The following is an 18,545-nucleotide window of genomic DNA, read 5'->3' on the forward strand; positions in this document are numbered from 1 at the left end:
TCAAGAATTTTTCCACATGGAAAATGTGTTTTTTTGCCCAAAAGAAAACAAAAAGGGGGAGGGGGGTTATTTAAGAACTCATCAGAAAATCCAAAGTAAATGTAACGGTCTACAAGAGATCTAAAATTGAAAGGCTGAATATTGACTGAGCGCTTGATATTCGTTCTGTGAAGGCTATAATTAACTTGGCTGACCCACTTGCGTGCTCAGTGCATTTGGGTTTTAATGGCTCTTCCTGGTCTTTGTGGTTTAGAAAATTTTGCGTTATATTAACGAGCAGTTTTACTGCGTGACGCTGTTACGAAGGTTGACTGATCGTGTCTGTCAAAGCTCCGATTCAGATGCATTTAAATAACATATTATTGACTGATAGTGTTATTATCTGAGCAGAGCTATGCGTCAGGTAGCAATTATAGCACATTCATTTAGTCCATTGTTTTATGATGCTTTTAAAATGGCATATGAAAATGTCGACCGTATGGTTAGGAAAATGAACATCTTCATCATCACAACACATATATTGTTAGCAATATGCGGTGTGTTCATAACGAAAGCTAAAATACTTGAAACAGCATGCTCTTTTGCTTTTAATAACACAAGTTATAAGGCTGTGCTGTCCTTTCTAAGCCCTTCAAAATATGAAGAAAGTTTTCTTTGTGATACAGTTAATCTCTCGAACCTGTACTTCTGGACTGATTTCACAATGTCCAGCTCTCTCTTCTCTTGTTCTGGGTGGAAGAGAAAGAGAGAAGCCTTGCTTGTTTTGACCTTTTTTTAAAGCTAAAAAACAAAATACAAAACGCATCTCCTCAGTCTACTGAGCACGCTATGAAACACAGACGTGTAACTTTTCTCTAAATAAGCTCCCCAAAAATCATAACTGGACCCAAGGTAAAGTCACAGTATAGCCGGTTCACTGTACTATTGAATTTGCTGTGTCCTGCCTCAGATCGTTACTGCCATACAGTAAAACCAAAGATCGCTTTGCTATCTCTTGAATAAAGTTGTACTTGTCGCTGGTAGATTGTCTCACTTTACAGAAACCCTTCGCCACCGAGTTACGTCTTGTGAAATTCCCAGTGCGTGACGGTTGCATTTAACATATGACGTCTTGATGCGTCTAGTTTGTTTCCGTGCCCACTTCAGAACAAATCAGTGACTAGTGCGTTTAAAAAAAATAAAATAAAATTTTAAACAATTTAAAGAAAAGTGCCGTGTGTGACGCACTGGACGTCTGACAGCCGTTCCAATAATAGCCCGGTGTCAGGGAGGCGGGGGGGGGGGGGGGGGTTCACCTCAGTCCAAAAAAAGAACACGACATCAGTCTGCGTTCGCTCTCTGCTCCAGAATCCATCCGGGATGAATCAGAGTTCCTAAATCAGTTCATGTTTCAGTACAGGTCACAACCAGGGGTTTTGACCACACAAGGGTGTTTACCGGGGTTTTGACCACACAAGGCTGTTTACCAGGGTTTTGACCACACAAGGGTGTTTACCAGGGGTTTGACCACACAAGGGTGTTTACCAGGGGTTTTGACCACACAAGGCTGTTTACCAGGGTCTTGACCACACAAGGCTGTTTACCAGGGTTTAGACCACACAAGGCTGTTTACCAGGGGTTTGACTACACAAGGCTGTTTACCAGGGGTGTTCAGTGTTTGCTGATACAGCAGGTGTGTTTAGTGTTGAGTTAGTGTTAGCTCATACAGCAGGTGTGTTTAGTGTTAATGAGTTAATGTTAGCTGCTACAGCAGGTGTGTTTAGTGTTGAGTTAGTGTTAGCTCATACAGCAGGTGTGTTTAGTGTTGAGTTAGTGTTAGCTCATAGCAGTGTGTTAGTGTTGTGAAAGCGGTGTTAGTGGAGTTAGTGTTAGCTCATAGCGCAGATGTGTTTAGTGTTGAGTTAGTGTTAGCTCATAGCGCAGGTGTGTTGAGTGTTGAGTTAGTGTTAGCTCATAGCGCAGGTGTGTTGAGTGTTGAGTTAGTGTTAGCTCATAGCGCAGGTGTGTTCAGTTCTGCTGGCTCTCTCTGACAGCAGCGTGTGTGTCTGTGTGTTCAGAACAATAACCTGGAGCGGGCCCTGGAGTGGATCTTCACCCACCCGGACAGCGGGGAGGGGAGCGAGGCCGCGTCCGACATGGCCGACACGGAGCCCAACGACAACGCCGTCTCCACCGGCAACGCCCACAGCGACTCCACGCTGTCCCCCGACCTGGACCCCCTCGGACCCCGGATCAGAGACGGGCCCGGCCGTGAGTGTCCCGGGCCAGGGCGTGTGACGGGGCCTTAGCAACCAGGTCCTAACAGCTGTGCATGTGACGGGCCATAGCAACCAGGTCCGCCTGACCTCGGACCATGTGACGGCGGCCTTAGCACCGGTCCTAAGCTGTGCTGGAGGGGCCTTAGCAACCAGGTCCCAACAGCTGTGCATGTGACGGGCCATAGCAACCAGGTCCTGACAGCTGTGCATGTGACGGGGCCATAGCAACCAGGTCCTAACAGCTGTGCTGGTAGCGGGGTCTTAGCAACTAGGTCCTAACAACTGTGCATGTGACGGGGCCATAGCAACCAGGTCCTAACAGCTGTGCTGGTTGCGGGGACTTAGCAACCAGGTCCTAACAGCTGCCTTGGCAGTAGAGTCACAGATATAACAGACTAACCGGTGGTCAGCTCCATATACCTAACATGGAAATATCTACCTCCCTTTCACTGACATTGGGATATTTTAATGACTCATCTTCTGAAACTTTATTAAGGGGCGTGATCAAGTTTGTTTTACCCTTCAGTGCTTGATTGGGACATTTTCGACGTACCCCTGTCTGTCACTGCCAGGCTCCTCCCCCAACAGAGCTGTCACTTTAGCCCAGCTCTTTCATTGGATGTTCCATACTGTAATGTTGCCCTGGAAGCAACTGGAACTTCCTGTAGTTTAGAAGCAGGAGCTGGCCACCGCAAGGCCCTGACTTCTATATTGGTGGGAGATCTTGGCTAAAAATTCAAATTACTATGACCGTTTAGATACTTTGACATTACTCTAGATTACTGACGGTTTTAAAAGGAAAAGCCTCTTTTCAAAGATATTGCTAACACAGTACTTTCGTACATTTTCGTACAACTTGCATGTTGTAGTTAGTAACAGGCTCCACAGGACATTCTCGGGGACAGGCTGTTCAGAAGCCTGTTCAGACTTTACCGGCGTCTGAAGAGTTAAGCGTTAGAATGGACCCCAGACCCGCTTGGTCGTGCTGCCGCCGCGCTCCTGTCGCGGCGTCGGCTGTGCCTGCCAGAGTGCAGTGTGGATAAACGTGAAGTGTCCTCATCACCCTCCAGAGCAAAAATAGAAAGCGGCCCCCTTCCTCTGAGCACTCACCGGCCTTTTGCCGTTATCGCAGACGACAAAGTCGATACCCATCTAGAGCCGCCGGGGGGAACGCTAGAGTCTGGCCCTGGAGGGCGGTGGCACTGCCGGCAGTTCCTTTCTTTCCCCCCACCGGGTGCTTACCTGAGTGATTAATGCCAGACCGACCACAGATCCCCGCTCACCTGGGGTCCCAGGGTCAAATCAGTCCCTGATTAGAGGGGAAGAGAGAGAACCAGCAGCACAGCGCTACTCTGGCCTCGAGGGCCGGATTGGAGTGTCCCCTGATCTAGAGACTCGCGTTTGGTTATCCTCCAGCAGTAGGAATTGGGTGCTGCCGTCTTTTACTGCTGTACTCGGTTTCATCTTAACAGAACTGTGCTTTGCTCCTCCAGATCTGTTCAGTATGTGTGAGACCACAAATGTAACTGATATTCTTGCTAGGATTTATTTTTTCATTCTTAAATTGGGGTTTGAGATTATACTTGTTAAAGGGGAATTGCGTACAAACGTAATTTTTTGTCATTTTTGTCTTTTGCAAGTCGTTGTGGATAAGACACAGTCCTGGGTTTTCAACATCTTCAGGGTGTTTAGTGTGACCTGTAATTACAAGTTCCTAACAGCAAACAAATGGTGTTTTGTTATCCGCAAAAACTCCATTTGTGGTGATGATATCGTTGGGATATATAACTCCTCCTCCTCTTCTTCTTATCTTTTAAATGGTGGCTGCTGCAGCAATTCAGGTTTAGAAAAATCGGTTTAGGAATCAGGGATGATCAGATTTCCGTCTTCCGTTTGTTAAAACGAGTCTGTTGTTGTTTTTGTTGTTTGACTTTTTTCCCCCGCAGGTTACGAGCTGTTCGCCTTCATCAGCCACATGGGGGAATCAACCATGTCCGGTCATTACGTCTGCCACATTAAGAAAGAGGGGAGGTAAGTGAGCCCGCCCAATCACCATCCACTCTGAGCCCGTCCAATCACCATCCACTCTGAGCCCGTCCAATCACCATCCACTCTGAGCCCATCCAATCACCATCCACTCTGAGCCCGCCCAATCACCATCCACTCTGAGCCCGCCGAATCACCATCCACTCTGAGCCCATCCAACCACCATCCACTCTGAGCCGTCCTCACCTCGCTCTGAGCCTCCATCACATCATCTGACCCCTTCCATCAGACCATCCTTTGAGCGTCAATCACTCTTGACCGCATCACCATCCATCGAGCCATCCTCACATCCCTCTGAGCCCCATCCAACTTCTGATCACCATCCCATCCTTGTCCCACATCATCCACTGTGAGCACGCATCACATCCCTCTGGCCCATCACTCTCCCTACACATCCAGAGCCGCAAACACATCCTTGAGCGTCACACATCCACTCTGAGCCCTAGTCACCATCCACTGATGCAAATCACCACATTGCCGGTCAATCCATCCACTCTGGCCTCCATCACATCCACTCAGCACTCAGTCACGCCACAGATCAACTGACTGTTTTTAATGGTTGTCTCGTTGGAGATGACTTTCCTATAAATGATTTTTGACAGAACTGCACCCGGGTTCTTTTTCACATCTCCCTGTGACGGGAATTTTCCACTTTCTGAAATCCGAGCAGAATTTGTGATGTCACAAATGTGTTGAACCTATCACGGTCCACTGTGCAAAGATATGCAAATTGCAGGAGAGCAGTGTAAACTGACTTGCACAAGAAAGCCACTAGTTAGTGTATTTCTCAGTTAGGTGTAACATGCAGACTGCCAGATCTGTTTAGGATGCAATCCGCATGTAGACTTGTTCCACTTACGTTATCAAAGACCGTTAAAAAAGGTGATTGCATCTTCTTGGATGTTCATTGCACATTTAGTAAGCTCACTAGGGTTCATGTCCTTGAGATCTTATTGCACATTGAGTATGCTTCACGCTAGGTAGTCTTGTTCATTAGGTTACTTTATGGCACATTAGGTATACTTACGCTAGTGTAGAGTCCCTGCCAAGAGTCACTCCACTGAGGCCATTTTTATTGAAAGTAATGTGTGATGTAATTTATGTCAATGTCTTATTTTTTTTTTTTTTCATTATAGATGGGTGATCTTCAATGACCATAAAGTCTGTCTGTCGGAAAGACCTCCAAAAGACTTGGGCTACATCTACTTTTATCACCGACTGTCACGCAGTTAGGCTCCAACTGCCAGCCCACCTCCAGGAATCTGCAGTCTCCGAGCAACGAGGAGGAACCGATGAAAATATCCAACACCAGCCCAGCAAAGAGGAGAAGAGCCTGTGAGGTCATGCAGGATGCCGCTCGATTGGCTAGAATATGAAGCTTGGTCAAAGAGGGGTAAAAAAGTTGTGTAATTCGTTTTTTGTATTATTTGTCAAAGGTAGAGATACTGGGGAGATGTGTGCAATTTTAGTTGCTGAAATACAGAGCTTAATATATATGGTAGTGCATATCAGATTTATTATTATTATTATTATTATTATTATTAATTTTTATTTTTATTTTATTTTTTTAACCCCATTTTATTTTCTATGCATTCAGCTTTTCTTTCAAAGATGTCATAGTTGAGCCTTAATTTTCTACATTATGGGATGTGCTGGTGAGAATGGGATGCACCGTGACCAGTTTTGCCGTTCTGTGTCACGCCCTAAACTGGAAGCGTTGAACAGCAGATTATTTTCTAAATGTATTTTACAAACGCTCTTATCCAGTGTGAATTTTGCGGCTTGCATTTTTATGACTTTTTATTTTATTTTATTTTTTTTACATACAAACTGTTCACACAGCTGGATATTTGGATATTTACCAAAGCTATTCAGGGTTAAGTAACCTCGCTCAAGGATACACAGTGACAGTGGCACTGCCCCAGCCGGGGTTCAAACCTGCAACCTCAGAGCTGCAGGCCCACTTCCCTAACGGCTCTGTAACACTGCCATCCCTCCCTGTGATACTGCCACGCCCCCTCCCCCTGCCACGCCCCCCCTTCCCCCGCAACGGGGTTCAGTGCCAAGGCAACACTTTGACTGACAGATGGCACTAAACGGCAGCAGTGCCTTTGAATACGCTGCGTTGACCTTCTGTTGCGGTGCACGGGGTAGGCGACAAATCAATACAGCACATCTGTTGGGTTTGCAGAGGATTCTGGGTAATCTTGGGTTAACAAGCGTCACGGCATTGCTTTTCGATTCTTGATTTCTGAAATGACCCACGCCGCTCAAGTTAAATATGATTGAGCGCGTTCCCGAAGACGCCCGACAGACGGATCACTGAGGATGAAGTCCGTTGCATAAACAGCCATATTGGGAAAAAGTAAAATGTCCCTGCTAGCGTGGAGGAATGGGGGTTGGACAGACCAAATGTCTCTCTGAGTGGTCAAGTGACTTGCTCTTGTTGACGGCGTGCTAGTTTTGAGGGAAAACAGAAAAGCAGGATAGATAGAAAAGTAGAGAACCTCCATCTCAGCCTGAGCAGATGCCTGCATAGCAACCGTTTTTGACAGGAATCCAATTTTTGTTTTACGTGAAAAGCTTTTATTATTTTTTATTTTATTTTTGCTTTTATTTATTTTATGCTATGAGCAGGAATTGCACACATTGCCTTGACCCTTGTTATGTTTTACTTTTTTGTTTTCTTGTTCCTGATGAATGTGGCAAAAGTCTGTTGAAAGAATGCAGAGGTACAAACCAAAAATGTATCAACTGTCCAGTTTCCTTTTCAAAATGCTTACTTTATGTATTCCAAAACAGCATTCAGAAGAAAAGCTGAGTTAGCTTTTGTGCGTTTTGACACAACAGTATGATATACACAGTATATAAAATTATGCACAGACATACTGACGTATTGTAGTGTAAGCCCTCTGGAGTGGGGAAACACAAAAATATATTTTATTTTGTGGGAATTTCAGGCTGGGGCTTTCTGTTTGGTCTACACATTTGTATTGGGGGGGGGGGACCTGGTAGCATTTCATACTCATTTCGGTAATTTGATTTATAATTCACTTTGCCACGAAGTGCGGTCAAATATCACTGTCTGAAGAATACAGTGAGTGAGACGGATTTGGATCCTGTCACTCACAGTATAGTTATGGACTCAATTAGGCACGATATTTACAAGTGGCCGTTTTGCCCCTTTCCTCGCTGTAATGTCGCGGGTGGAGCGTGAAGGCACAACAGGTCCACTCTAAACAGGGTCACTCACGCCACAAATTAATTAAAGCAGAAATTACAGGTCCTTTTTAGAAAGGTGGCAAAAGGAAATAAATTCCCTGTCTGAGGTACGCGCAGTGTTAGTTTTCGGCAAAGCCAGGGTTTCAGCGAGTGTTTTAAGTTTTCCGACGCAGCGAGTTTGATCATCTCCACAAGCCTAACGGAACGGAATATATTTTACCCGCATTCGTTTACTGCACAGCGATTCCAGAATTCCTACAGCAATACGTCATAGACTCAAGAAAAACAGATTGTTCTCTTGTGCGGGAAATAATATGCATTTTCATTGTTGAAAACTGTGGTTGTTTGCGGTTCAACGATAACCTGTGATAAAACGCGTAATTGAATGTACTCCATACGGTGTTCGCTGTTACCAAGCCTTATCTGCAGATTTAACACTCAGTGAATCATTTACAGTGTTGAAGAAAATAACTTTCTTCTCTGATTAAAAACGTTTCATGCAAAATAAATGTTTTGGGCACAACTCAAAAAAGGCATTTTGCTCAAAAAAGAAAAAGGAAAAAAATGGTGTAATGTCACGAGCACAACTGGCGTGTTGCTTAACGGAAGACAGAACTCCATTTACCATTTGCTATTTTCTTCCCGGTTATGCGTTATAATGGAGCCACCGTGTCTAAAAACTGCATTTTGAAATCCCCAGGTGTAGTAGGAAGCATTGATAAAGCGCGCGGTGTACATTAAATTCTCTTGCACTCTGAAGGGTTCAACAATTTCAAGAATGTCTCGGTATTGAAAACTTGAAATTACCTTGCCGTGCTTGTTCAAAACAAATCCGATTACTTATACAGTACAACGATGCAATTCACATATCAAAAATGAAACTTTATTTCTTTTTTTCTTTCTTTCTTTTGTACGAATCTTAAAATGTCTGTAACACATCTGATGTGTTGAACAAAGCATAGTCCCTTTATTTTCATTTAAAACCAAATCAGTGTTGGTCACGTTAACTTGATGACTCTTGCTGCGGTAATCTTGTCTATGCAGTTCAGTGACAGTTACGCTGCTTCCTATGCAACTCACCCTGTTCTTTCCCTCTTCCTCCTTGACTGAGGTTTCTTGTCGACCTTTGACCTTTATACCCTCTGTTTTCATTTCTTGCTCTTCTGACTTTCTGGGTTTCTTCCTGCTTTCTTGCAGTGGCTGTAACATTGTTGATCTTGGGGAGGGTGGTTCTGTTATATCCCAGCCCCCACCCCCGTAATATACTATAAAGGTATTACAGTTAAACTTCCGGTTACATCTTATGCCATCAGCATGTGCACTAAAGGTTGACATCCGTCGTTTTGTAATTGTACAATGGAATGTTTGCGGGTGTGCGCGTGCGTGTGTTTGTGTGTGCGTGGTTTTTTTTTTCATTGAATTGAACAACAAAAATGATACGTCACCTTGTTTTTATTTAATTAAAAAAAATTTTTTTTTTGCAAAAAAATATTGTGCCAATCCTGTAGTTTTATTTTCATACAGTTTCTCTTCATCGGTTAATTATAGTTTTAGTTTTTTCAAAAATCTACTTCAGTCTGCCTTTCTCAGAACTACTGAAATGTACGTGCTGTCTTTCAGTCCTGGTATCGATCAAAATATAATATCCTGCAATCATCCGCAATATGTAGTGGGTTTTCCGTCTTTTGTCATGGTTACTCTTTCAGTGAAGAAGAATGTTTATGTGGAAACCTTCAAGGTACAAACAAATCCACCGGTGCTGCTTACTTGTAATGTTGGGATGGTTCAATAAACAACACATTTGTTGACGTTCTTTATCCTTCCTGTTGATTTCATTCATTTCTCTACCTCTTTCAGGTAGGTTTGGGAAAACGCTGGCCTTAGCAGTAGAGAGACTGGCGGCCATATTGTTCAGACTGGATCCTGTCCAGCAGAAGGGTCCAGGATGATGTGGTGACATCACCCCCACAGAGGTGTGGCCTTGGGTGAACATGTGACCCTTGCGTGAGATTTGATTGGCTGTAGTCGTATACTCACTGTGGTCTGGATTCAGCCAACATTTCTTCTTAACTTTGGAAAAAAAACAGTGAAGTGTTGATCTTGTGGCCAGAGTAGAGAAGACTTCCCCCTGCTATAAATCTGGCCTTTCTCAGGGTTTACATTGCATTATTTTTAGGAAATTCTCAGACACTCACATCCTATAGATTATATCTTTACATACAATCCATTTCATACTGCTGCATATTTATTAAGGCAATTCAGATTCAGTACTTTGCTCAGTAGTGCAACTCCAACGGGAGGTCAAACTCACACCGCGTGAGCCGCACACCCAGTTCCTTAGCCGTCAAACTATCCTGCTATCGTAAGCTCCTTGGGTGTCTTCCTTTGTGTGAACGAGCAAATTTCCCTTCATGCAATTGGCCCAGGACCAGGGAAGCATGTTGTGAAAATGTTTTTTGTAAAACGCGCTGTATAAATACATTTGATTTGATCCTAAATTGCTGATGTACTGTAAGCACTGTTTACACAAGGAAAACCACGAGACACACAGAAAAGATCGACACTACCTCAATTTATTAAAAGATTTTATTTGAAAAGATAACGTTTGTATAATATGCCCAAAACCTTTCATGTAGTTGTTTTTTTTTTTGTTTGTTTGTTTTTTTTACTATTTAATAAGATTGATAGAGTTGACAGTATGCATTTTCAGTAAGCTATAAATTATTATGCTCTATCTAGGTCATTCTGTGCATTAAAACGGTAGTTCCTTGTCTACATTTTGTGTATTTAATATATATATTTATATATAAAGAAAGGTCAAAAGTGCATTGCAATGAGAAATATTATTTAAATTCACTACATATTTTATGTATACAGTATAAATAAGGAAAAAAGAAACAAAATATTTAATGAATACCATGCATAAAAATAATTGAAATAGCATTCAAAAATAAATATATATGTATATTTATATATTGAGCATGCGAGCTGAATGGATGATGTTCTTTTTTGGGGGGGGGGGGGTGAGGAGTGCAGGGGGGCATGCTTTCACTAATTCATCACACCTGAGAAGGTAGATAGTTCTAAAAAAATAAAAAAATTTCCCCTCCATTTGACATCCTAAATAAACACATCACTATTTAATATACAGTAGAATTGAATATAATATTTAAGGTGAGCAGCTGGAAAATACAACATTTAAAAAAATAATTTAGCTCTAAATCAGCCATTATGTTATTCATCTTTGTTAAAATGCAAGAAAAAAACTACAGGCCCGCTCCATTACAAAGCTGACAGTGATTCGCTGAATAAAACACAAGGGGGGGCCAGGATTCGTCGGGTAAAGGCAGTTCTGACAATGCATTCTACAAAGGCAGACAGACAGTTGTGACAAAAACGAGGTTTGACCAGTACCGAGGGCCACACACAGAAAGGGAGAAACCTGTTAAAACTCTCGAGCTTCCTTTCGAAAGAAAAAAATAAAATGGCGCGCACACCTTTTATAATGAAAACAGCCGCCCCACCCGTGAGCCTCATAACCTTCGGGTGAAGCCACGCGTCCTCTCGACAGGAAGCAACTTCCTAATCGCCTCATCATTCATTTCAATGGGTGTTGAGTTTTTTTGCGTCTGCAAGGCATGCTGGGATAGCTGGCGATGCAAGGCAAGTGGGCGGGCGACCGGAAAGACAGGGAACATGGTGCAATAACCGATCAGATTAAAGATCCAACGTGTAAACTGTCTCCAATTAAAAAAATTTTCCCGATTCCACACAGATCTGTTAAGGAGGACTCGTTAATTATTGCTGTGTGTGGATTTCCACAACGTACGACCAATATACATTTTAGGAACACTGTTTTAAAAATAGAAAACCCACCCATAAGTGGGATGTGAGAGCAATGCCAAGCGGAGGATCTCATCGGAGGATGTGTGGCTTAACCCTTGTGTGGGCGGGGCTTATTCTGGGGCATTGATTCAGGCCAGCTTAAACGCTGACCTATGACCCTACGGTGTCGGCTAAAACCTGCTAGAACCAATCAGATTCCAGGACCACCAGTCTTGATGCATTGAGATTGGCTGGGACCTTTATGGCATTTTGATCCTGCAGTATGTGTTACACCAGTGCGTGTCATTATTTATGTGTGTGTGTGTGTGGAAAGTGTGGCTGTGATGTACTGGTGTTCTTCTGTTTTTCAGTGCATGGGCAGTTGCTTGTGTTGGTGGCGTTCCAGCTGCAGTTTATTACTATGGGGGGTGTGAGTCCCAATGTTTTCTACATTCACTCCTCATTTGGAAAGAGTTCCGGTTCTGTGTTCTTCTCACCCTGAACCAACTGAATATGTGGAGGGATATCCTCAGTGGTGCAAGTGGATTACAAATCTTACCAGTACCCCCTCCCCCCTCTATCCATATAAACAACATTTACACAAGCGAAATGGATATATTTTCTACGAGTACGTAGTTGGGTATATTTCTGAAAAACACCCATAGGATTGTCATTGCCATTGTCTCAAGATTCAACCCGTAATATTCAAAATGGCAGCCCTGTTGAAAATTCCGGTTTAAACCAGTCAAAACTGGTCAAGCTGGTTCAAGTTGTGTTTTTCGACGCTTGTAGCCGGTCAACCAATCATTCACCAGCTGACCAGCCTATATCGTCAGCTGGTCCACCCGTTGACCACCAGCTTACTGTACCAGGTTAACCAGCTTTTTAACAGCCACAGACCAGCCATGACCAGCTGGAAGTGTCGAGAAACACAGCTTATAAACCAGCTTAGAATCCCAGTTCCCAGGTCTTTGCGGGAATTTTCAGCAGGGAAATGAGTAAAGTATTCCTGCTTTTTGCTTCCTGGTTTTTTAGTATTACCCTCCAAATATGTCCACCCAACCCCTCCCTCTATCCTCTCTACCAGCCATTTATGCCCCCTAGAGTTTCCTTCAGCTCATCTTTTGTCCCTATTTTAAAAAGATTTTTTACAACAAATAAAAAGCAGTTTCTGCCTTACTGGGGAGGACTTTTATTTTCTAAACCTGGGTTTTCCCACCCCTGGGTATTACTTGTGATATTTTCTAAATTAGTCAGACAGACAGAAACAGAAGGTGATACGGAATACCAATATGTTTTACTGGTAAGGACCACTGGTTTCGGACTAGCTTCCTCGCACCACTGGGCGTCCTTTCTCCTGTCATATGGATTAATGTGAAATATAAATTATGGTAAGGGCACTTACGTTTGGGCCGACGCGGTTCTTTCATGTGTTGAATGCAGGGGACGTGCTTTTTTCAATGTGTGTGCACAGAATATTGCCGTTATAAAACTAAACTCTGAAGCAGTAACCACCAGACACAAAGGTGCGCTTGTGTGCTCAATGACACGACCGCACACAAACCAAACCACGTTTCCATGGTCACGAAAGATAAGATGTCTTGTTGAAAGGACTCCGTTGCCTGCCCGGCCTTTTTCCGCTTTACAGCGTTCCTCTGGTCGCTCGTGTCCCTTTGAAGAGCCTGGTTTTGAGCTCCAGCGACTGGCCAAACCTTCACCTTGATTGCCACAAAGAGAACTACACAGAGAATGCAAAGTGTTCCTTCCACTGGAACACAAACGCGTTCCTCACGACGCGTTTTTCTCGAAGCCGCCGCCTTATCACGCAGCCATGCAGCGTCAGAGATTAATCACCATGGCGATGGTTCTGTTGCTTTGACCCTGAAATCATCTGTCTGAAACTGAGACTTTTGAATTCTTTTTTTTTGTTTTTTTTGTTTTTGGTCCATTGAGTCAAAATGGGGGGAAAAAAACATAAAACAAACAAAAAGAAACATACGACACCACTTAATAGTCCGTTTTGCATAGGATCTTTGAGTTGAGTTTATATATTGCCTTTTCGATTTGTGCGTGCGTTGGAACCGATGGGCCTGATGGGGTTGCCAGGGTGGGGGGAGAAGGCGGGTGGGGGAAGGTTAGTGGGGTGTTTTGTATAACTTTGGATACAATATCTAATTATCAGGAGAAGAAACTGCGTCCCAACGTTCGGGGAAATGCTGTTGACGCCCAGCCACTCACCAGCACTGAGACCGCTGGACTGCTGGGATGTGTCTAGACCGACGTGGGGGGGGGGGGGGGGGACAGACGGAAATCATACACTCTCTCACCTCTTTCCCCATTCCTATCAAAGAGGCTGTCTGACTACATCAGCTCAGGTCTGCTGACACACCTCTCCTTTATTATCTGAGCCTCTCCTGCCACTTTCAAAACATTGCAAGAGTCTTTCGGTTCTACCTGGGAAGGCATTGAGAGTGACAGTTATTTTCCGTATTTGTATTTTTCTTTTTTTATCATTCATTATATTTTGTTCTGCCTCTGAATTAAAGTGCTCAGTTTATTTCTCAAACAAAATTGACAATTTGAAAAAGTGTCGTTTTTTTTGGTTCAAGTAGTCTTTTCAATGCCTTCGCCTGGGATTGGTGCCCTGTTTCTCAAAGTCACTCTGGAAAAGGAAACGGGGGGGGGGAAGGAGGAGAGGAAGATGGGAGGATGTACCGTCGAATGGCTTCAAAGCTGACAGATCGGTTCAGTAGCATTTACACACGGCTGTCAGGAGTAACAGAGCCCGCCGACATTTTCTGGAGCAGAATGGATCACCAGTCCAGTTCTGTGAGTCACTGAGGCCTCTTTGCTGAGAAAAAAACTACAAAAAAAAAAACGGTTTTCTAGCAGAGCGAAAGAGGAGGAGCTACAAACATCAAAGGATTCTGGGAGTGCCATCCATCGTGCTCACTTCCTGCGGAGAGGGTTAATCGCACAGGCAGTTGAGTCTCCGTAGGATTCAAACGCACGGCACGCTAAAACAGTCAAAAACTATCAAACTTGAACTTGAAAAAAAATGCCCTAATGCAAAAACAATAAAAAAAATAGTATGGAAATTAATCATACATCTGCATGCGTTTTGAGTAAGGCTTTGCAGTCTGGCTTACAGCTCCAAGTCCAGTTTTAACAAAATTGTCAACTGCTACAAAACGCAGAGTTCATTTCCTTTTCCTTTCTGCCGAGTGCAGAAAATAGAGAACAACAATTTGGTTGGTTGCTTGGTTGGTTGGTTGGTTGGTGGGTGAATTTGTTGGTTGTCATTCAGTTGTCCTCTAGACAGTCATACAGTCATAATGCCTCATGCGATGGACATACTGTATAACTGAAATCGAAGTGAAGTAAAATGTCGAAATATTTCAAAGTAAAAAGCGAAGAGACAGCCCCAACCTTTGTCGAGAGCTCTCCGCTAAGTTAAACATGGTCTATTGATCGATTGATTCATTGATTGATTGATTCAGTGATGCCATTCCATTCAGGTCCATGCAGGCAAACTGTCTGCTAGAAAGTATGTGGTCCTTACAGATGGGACCCTTGAGGAGCTCCAGCAGGCAGTGTTCGTTTAGTTTTTTTTACACAAATGCTGATCTCTTCCTTCAGTCGGCCTGAACACCGGGTCCTTCGGACGTCAGTGGGCTGCTCAGTTCGGAGAAATAACGCAACCCTGGTTTGCCACGCCCCCCCACCCCCCCCCGGAACCAAGACCGCCCCTACTGTACGTCCTGCCGCAGCTCAGCCAGATGAGTTTGTTTTTTTTTTAATTGAAGAAATTCTCTAAGGCATACTTGTACAATCTCCACCTGTCCTTTTTGTGCTCTTAGGGGAAATCAAACGAACTTGCAGAGTAATAAAAAAAATAAAAAAAATAAAAAATAAAAAAAACCCATTTACGCAATAGTCTCTTCAAAAGCACACACTCCACACTGTGCCAGGAAGAAAAAAAGTGCTCTTCAGGATGGCTAAATCCATATCATGCAAGAAAAAAAAAGAGAGATAAAAAAACAAACCGAAAGAAAGCGGCACATAGCTCCATTCCATAATCTTATATACTCAGCTTTGGGTTCTTGGCTTCTTGTATTTTTTATTATTATTTTTATTTGTTTTGTTTTTTCCCCCCAGAGGGTCTCCATGGCCCCCCCTGTGCTCACATGTCCAGGTTGAAGGCCCTCATGAGTAAGTCCAGGTCCCCGATGTTGGCCGCCTGGAAGAGCTCGGGCTGGTCCATCATGGAGAGCGCTATCCTCAGCGCCGCCCAGATGTTCCCTGACATCACCTGGTGGGACAGCTGCCGGCTCTTCCTCTGGAGGTTCAGGGCCGTCAGGAAGTTGCTTGCCGCCTCCCTGCAGGTAAGGAAGGGGAACGTTTTACCCCGTTCGGCGGGACACTCAATTTTCTCTCATTTAGGAACATTTCCAAATCTTTACATTACATTCTTATCCAGAGCGACTTACACTGTATCCAAATATACAGCTGGATATATACTGGGGCAATGCAGGTTAAGTACCTTGAGCACAAGGGTACAACGGCAGTGCCCTACCGGGGAGTCGAACCTGCGACCTTCAGGTTACAAGACCAACTCCTTAGCCATTATACTACACTGCCGCCCATTTTACTATTTTGGTATGTTTTGGAATTTGGTTGTGAGGCCAATGCCATATCATTTTTATTGTTGCACATGCAGGTTACTATCTTCAGGATTAACTAAGCAGAATATGTGAGTCAAAGTGAAGGAGAAATGTATATTGAACCCAGGGCTTACTATGCTCTCCTTAGTCTGGGACTGAGACTCACTCACTGTGACTACCCGGACTGAGACTCACTCACTGTGACTACCCTGACTGTGACTCACTGACTGAGACTACCCAGAGACAATCCTGACTGACTACCCTCTCCGTCACTCACTGACTGTGACTCACTGACTGAGACCACCCTGACTGTGACTCACTGACTGAGACCACCCTGACTGTGACTCACTGACTGAGACTACCCTGACTGTGACTCACTGACCTGTGTGCGCCCAGGTTGATGCAGCTGATGCCCAGGTTGTAGCGGGACCTGATGAAGCCGGGCTGCAGCTCCAGGGCCCGGGTGTAGGCCTCCACCGCCTCCTCACTGCGGTCCCCATTGGCCAGCGTGGCCCCCAGCCGGTTCCACAGCAGGTAGTCCTGGAGACAAATCCCCATGGCAACGCCATGAACTCACAGTCAGGCATTTATGAGCAGATGCTCTGTCTGATCCAGAGAAACTTTCATAGCTTACTTCTTTTTTAAAATCCATTTACACTGCTGGATAATTTACTGAAGGAATTCAAGCTGCAGGGTACAGAAACTGTGCCCCATCTGAGAAGTGAACTGGCAACCTCGAGTCAAAAGCCCAAATCCCCAACCCTCAGCTCTGTAAGAATCTCCCTGAAACTCTGCTACAGCCTTGGGTTATATACTGTTTATGAAATACCTGAATCCAATTTATATGCTAGTAAATGTGCTTATTTATTTATGTGCTTATTTATGTGTACGGCTGGGACAGATATGTATTGCCATTGATACAGTGTGTAAAACACTAATCCAATGTAATATACAATGCACTAATTCCCAATGTTCAAAAGGGCTTTTGGAGCAGACTGTGTGTAAAATTCAATGGAACCCTATGGTAGTGCTCATGTCCAGAAATGTCACAACATTCCATTTCTGAAACGGAATAACTCAGTTTGCGGGAAACTCGTTTCCTTGGACACAGCGGTGATGCCCCGTGCTTAGTGTTACAGACGCCAACATCAGCCCCTTCCAGGTGAGATTAGTTTCCTCTAGAAAGCGATTTATGCTTAACAGCACCACACCGCACCTGTTTTGCAACGTTGACCAACTGACCGACTGACTTACAGAAAAAATTCATGTTAAAAAAAACAAGTTAATTAAGAAAGGGGTACAGAACTGAGGATTGAGGAAGCAAAATAAAAAACCTCCATGCATGTGCTCAATGTGCTCTGTAACACTGTAACTGCTGTGAACATGGCTGCTGTTCAATGCCGATGCGCGCTGTCCTGAGCCTGATCAGCTGGAGAGAGAATTCAGCAGTGAAATGCCACAGAGGATTTGTGCCAGTGTTGGTTCCCCCACCGTTTCCGGGACGAAGACAGAAACTGGTAGTACAAAGGAGGCCCAAGCAATCGGTTTGCTTAATCTACAAATAATTCCATTCCAGGGTTCACAAATTGGAATTTCACGGTTCAGATAACATGTTTTGAATGGAGCGTACTAGTGTTTTCACGATGGTGCCTGACTGTATAACTGAGTGTGTGTGTGCGTGCGTGCGCGTGTCTGTGTGTGTGTGTCTGTTCGCACGTTTTTGTCTGTGTGTGTGTGTGTGTGAGTGTGTGTGAGCGCGGGCGTGTGTGTCTATGTGTATGTGTGTGTGTGTGTGTGTGTGTGTGTTTGAGATTCAGAGCCAGTGCTTCCCTGACAGGCGTGTGTGTGGCTGCATTACCTCCGGCCGGACGGACACCCTGACAGGCGCGTGTGTGGCTGCATTACCTCCGGCCGGACGGACACCCTGACAGGCGCGTGTGTGGCTGCATTACCTCCGGCCGGACGGACACCCTGACAGGCGCGTGTGTGGCTGCATTACCTCCGGCCGGACGGACACCCTGACAGGCGCGTGTGTGGCTGCGTTACCTCCGGCCGGACGGACACCCTGACAGGCGTGTGTGTGGCTGCGTTACCTCCGGCCGGACGGACACCCTGACAGGCGTGTGTGTGGCTGCATTACCTCCGGCCGGACGGACACCCTGACAAGCGTGTGTGTGGCTGCGTTACCTCTGGCCGGACGGACACCCTGACAGGCGTGTGTGTGGCTGCGGTACCTCCGGCCGGACGGACACCCTGACAAGCGTGTGTGTGGCTGCGTTACCTCCGGCCGGACGGACACCCTGACAGGCGTGTGTGTGGCTGCATTACATCCGCCGGACGGACACCCTGACAGGCGTGTGTGTGCTGCGTTACCTCCGGCCGGACGGACACCCTGACAGGCGTGTGGTGGCTGCGTTACTCCGGCCGGACGGACACCCTGACAGGCGTGTGTGTGGCTGCGGTACCTCCGGCCGGACGGACACCCTGACAGGCGTGTGTGTGGCTGCGTTACCTCCGGCCGGACGGACAC

General features: G+C 45.0%; 2 protein-coding genes across 5 annotated transcripts in view; one reads left to right on the plus strand and one right to left on the minus strand.

Annotated features, from left to right (window-relative positions):
- The window catches only part of usp13 (ubiquitin specific peptidase 13), a 42,477-nt gene extending 33,134 nt beyond the window's left edge, over positions 1-9,343 (plus strand). Inside the window, exons 19-21 of one of the 2 annotated variants that reach the window (XM_064330137.1) lie at positions 2,058-2,250; positions 4,205-4,289; positions 5,441-9,343. In XM_064330137.1, the coding sequence (XP_064186207.1) occupies positions 2,058-2,250; positions 4,205-4,289; positions 5,441-5,537 (375 nt within the window). In that variant the 3' untranslated portion in view covers positions 5,538-9,343. The other variant, XM_064330138.1, reaches the window with a different exon arrangement.
- A 5,633-nt stretch (positions 9,344-14,976) lies between these two features.
- pex5la (peroxisomal biogenesis factor 5-like a) overlaps positions 14,977-18,545 on the minus strand; it is a 99,774-nt gene continuing 96,205 nt past the window's right edge. For all 3 annotated transcript variants that reach the window (XM_064330141.1, XM_064330140.1, XM_064330139.1), the window contains 2 exons: positions 16,398-16,555; positions 14,977-15,730 (listed from right to left, as the gene is read on the minus strand). In XM_064330141.1, the coding sequence (XP_064186211.1) occupies positions 15,535-15,730; positions 16,398-16,555 (354 nt within the window). In that variant the 3' untranslated portion in view covers positions 14,977-15,534. The remainder of the gene's footprint in view (positions 15,731-16,397; positions 16,556-18,545) is intronic.

Source organism: Anguilla rostrata, chromosome 4, assembly GCF_018555375.3.
Source record: "Anguilla rostrata isolate EN2019 chromosome 4, ASM1855537v3, whole genome shotgun sequence".
Lineage (NCBI taxonomy): Eukaryota > Metazoa > Chordata > Actinopteri > Anguilliformes > Anguillidae > Anguilla > Anguilla rostrata.